The sequence below is a fragment of the Vombatus ursinus genome, unplaced genomic scaffold (assembly GCF_900497805.2).
Source record: "Vombatus ursinus unplaced genomic scaffold, bare-nosed wombat genome assembly UNPS02014264.1, whole genome shotgun sequence".
NCBI lineage: Eukaryota > Metazoa > Chordata > Mammalia > Diprotodontia > Vombatidae > Vombatus > Vombatus ursinus.
In genome coordinates, this window is record NW_020954042.1 from 532,436 (window position 1) to 535,034 (window position 2,599).

General features: G+C 41.3%; 1 protein-coding gene across 1 annotated transcript; it reads right to left on the reverse strand.

Annotated features, from left to right (window-relative positions):
- Positions 1-467: 467 nt before the first annotated feature.
- On the reverse strand, positions 468-1,229 carry LOC114042153 (olfactory receptor 13A1-like). The gene has a single exon (XM_027860824.1). It carries the CDS (start codon positions 1,227-1,229, stop codon positions 468-470), a length of 762 nt encoding a protein of 253 aa, XP_027716625.1.
- Between the last annotated feature and the right edge of the window lie 1,370 nt (positions 1,230-2,599).

A 2,599-nucleotide genomic window follows, 5' to 3' on the forward strand; every position in this document is an offset into this window, starting at 1 on the left:
CTGCACATGATGTCTACAATAGACAAGTTGACTAGGAAACAATGTGTAGGGCTGTGAAGAACAGAGCTGCAAATGACCAACACAATGATCAGAATGTTACCAATGAGGGTTTCTGTGTATTGGCGAAAAAGTGCTTTAAGTGGATTTGGAGAACCCTTCAAGGATGAACTCAGTCACCAGTTTCTCATTATTTTCCACCATGCTGTTTAGAGATATTTTGTTTTCTTTATTTCCCTCTCTTGGTATCTTTTTACTTACATGTCTGTTTAAATAGTCCTAAAGCTTTTCTTCCAACTAGTTAAATGTTTAGTAAAATCAGAAAATAATAAATAAAATAAATACTAAAAAATTCAATCTTAGAATAATAATTCACAAGAGGAAATGTTTTTCAGGTCATGCTTCCCTGATTGAGACTCCCTGACAGAGAAAGACCTAGAATCTGTGGTGCATTGGCATTCCAAGGCACCCTAAAACGAGAACCACCCCACCAAGAGTTTTCTGAGGGATGCTTTGACATCCTTGTTCCTCAGAGTATAGATTAGTGGATTTACAGCAGGGCTCACAGTGCTATACAGCACAGCCACAGCCTTCCCTTTTTCAGGAGAATAGCTGGCACATGGACTTATATAAGCACAAAATACAGCAAAATAGTACATGGTGACCACCATGAGGTGGGAGGAACAGGTAGAGAATGCCCTCTTCTTCCCCTCTTCAGACTGGATCTTCAAGATGTTGGCAATGATAAAGCCAGAGGACATTATGGTCAGAAAGAAATTGGTACCACCCAAGAGGAGATCTGTCACAAGGGTCATAAGCTCATTCACCTTTGTTGAGGAGCAAGGGAGTGGCAGGACTGGGGCGATCACACAGAGAAAGTGATCAATCACATTAGGACAACAGAAAGACAATTGTACCAGCATCGCTGTGTGCATTCCAGAATCCAGCCCACCCATAATCCATAGCCCAGTCACCAACACCCCACAGATCTTCTTATTCATCAGAGTGCTATAATGCAGGGACCGGCAAATAGCCACATACCTATCATAAGCCATAGCTGTGAAAAGAAGGGGCTCAGAACCCAAAGCCCAAGAGAAGATGTAGACCTGGGTCATGCACCCAACAAAGGAGATGGCTTTCTTCTCCTCCACCAGGTTCTCCAACAACGTGGTCACCACTGTGGCTGTGCAAATGATATCCAACAAGGCCAAATTGATCAGGAAAAAATACATGGGCGTATGAAAACCTAAAGTGACTCGAACTGAAGCAATGATGAGGGAGTTGCCAATAAGAGCCAGGGCATAGAAGAACAAGAAGAGACAGAAGAATGAGATTTAAAGGTGAGGATTTTCCAAAAAGCCCTATAGGATGAATTCAGTGACCAATGTCTGGTTATTAAGAGCCATAAGTTTGGGAGATTGATTGTCCAAAAGGCTGGGGTATTGATTAGTCCAAAATGGCCTGTTGTGTCCTTGATGTGTTCCCTGAGCACTTGAGGACAGCAAACAATGCCTGAGAAAGGAAAAAAAAATTGATTTTTATTGCCTAATTTTAACCAAAAATCTGCAACAACACAATATTCACCATGGACAGAAATGAAGGAGTGCAATTACAGTGCAGAAACTAGACATCGAAATACTTAGTTTGGTAAGGATGAGGGATGGGTGATGCCTGGGACATGCAAGTGATTTCTTTGTGTTTTTTTGAATTTTATTTTCCTTTTCAATTAACAAGCATTTTAATGATGTTTAATGTTCCCACTCCCAATTCAAAAGAAAAAAAAAACCCTTATAACTTATGCTATTGAGTTATCATTGTCGTAGACTAGTGGGGTCCATCAGTAGATCCTGATACTCTAAGGAACACAGAAGATTAGATAATCCTTGAGCTAAGACTGTAACAGGGAAGGGTGTATGTGGTCATACAATACCAAGGAAAGAAGCAGCAGGTCCTCACAGTCTCAGGGTTGACCTCTTCTGAGTCTTCTGATTCTGCCTAACAATCTCACTTCATTTGCAGCCCAGGCTTCATACCAGTATAGGAAAGTCAGTGATCTGAGGCAGCTAAACACAGAGACAATGACCATCAACAAATAGGAGCCTTCTGCGGATTCATACAATAGAACATTAGCAACACCTCTCACTTGAACTCCAGTCAAGTGAAGTATGTGCCTCTCCAACTACCTATTACATGTTTCAATCAGGGTCTCCCACAGATAGCTTAAAATCAACATGTCAAAAACTGAACTCATTCTTTTGCCCTCCAAATCCTCTCCCTTCTGAACTTCCTTATTACTATTAAGGTCACTCCCTTCCTCCCAGTGACCCAGGCTTACACCCCACTTGTCATTCTTGAATTTTCATTCTGTCATTTCCCTAAATTCAATCGGTTGCCAAGTCCTACTAATTTTACCTTCATAACATTTTTCTAGAGGCCTCCTTGACACTGTGATCACCCTGATGCAGGCCCTCATCATTTCATGCCTAGACTATTTCAGTAGCCTTCTATTGCTATCCCTACTTCAATTCTCTCCATACTCTACTTCACCCTCCACTCAAATGTCAAATTAGTCTTCCTAATTGATCATGTCACGTTCGACCTT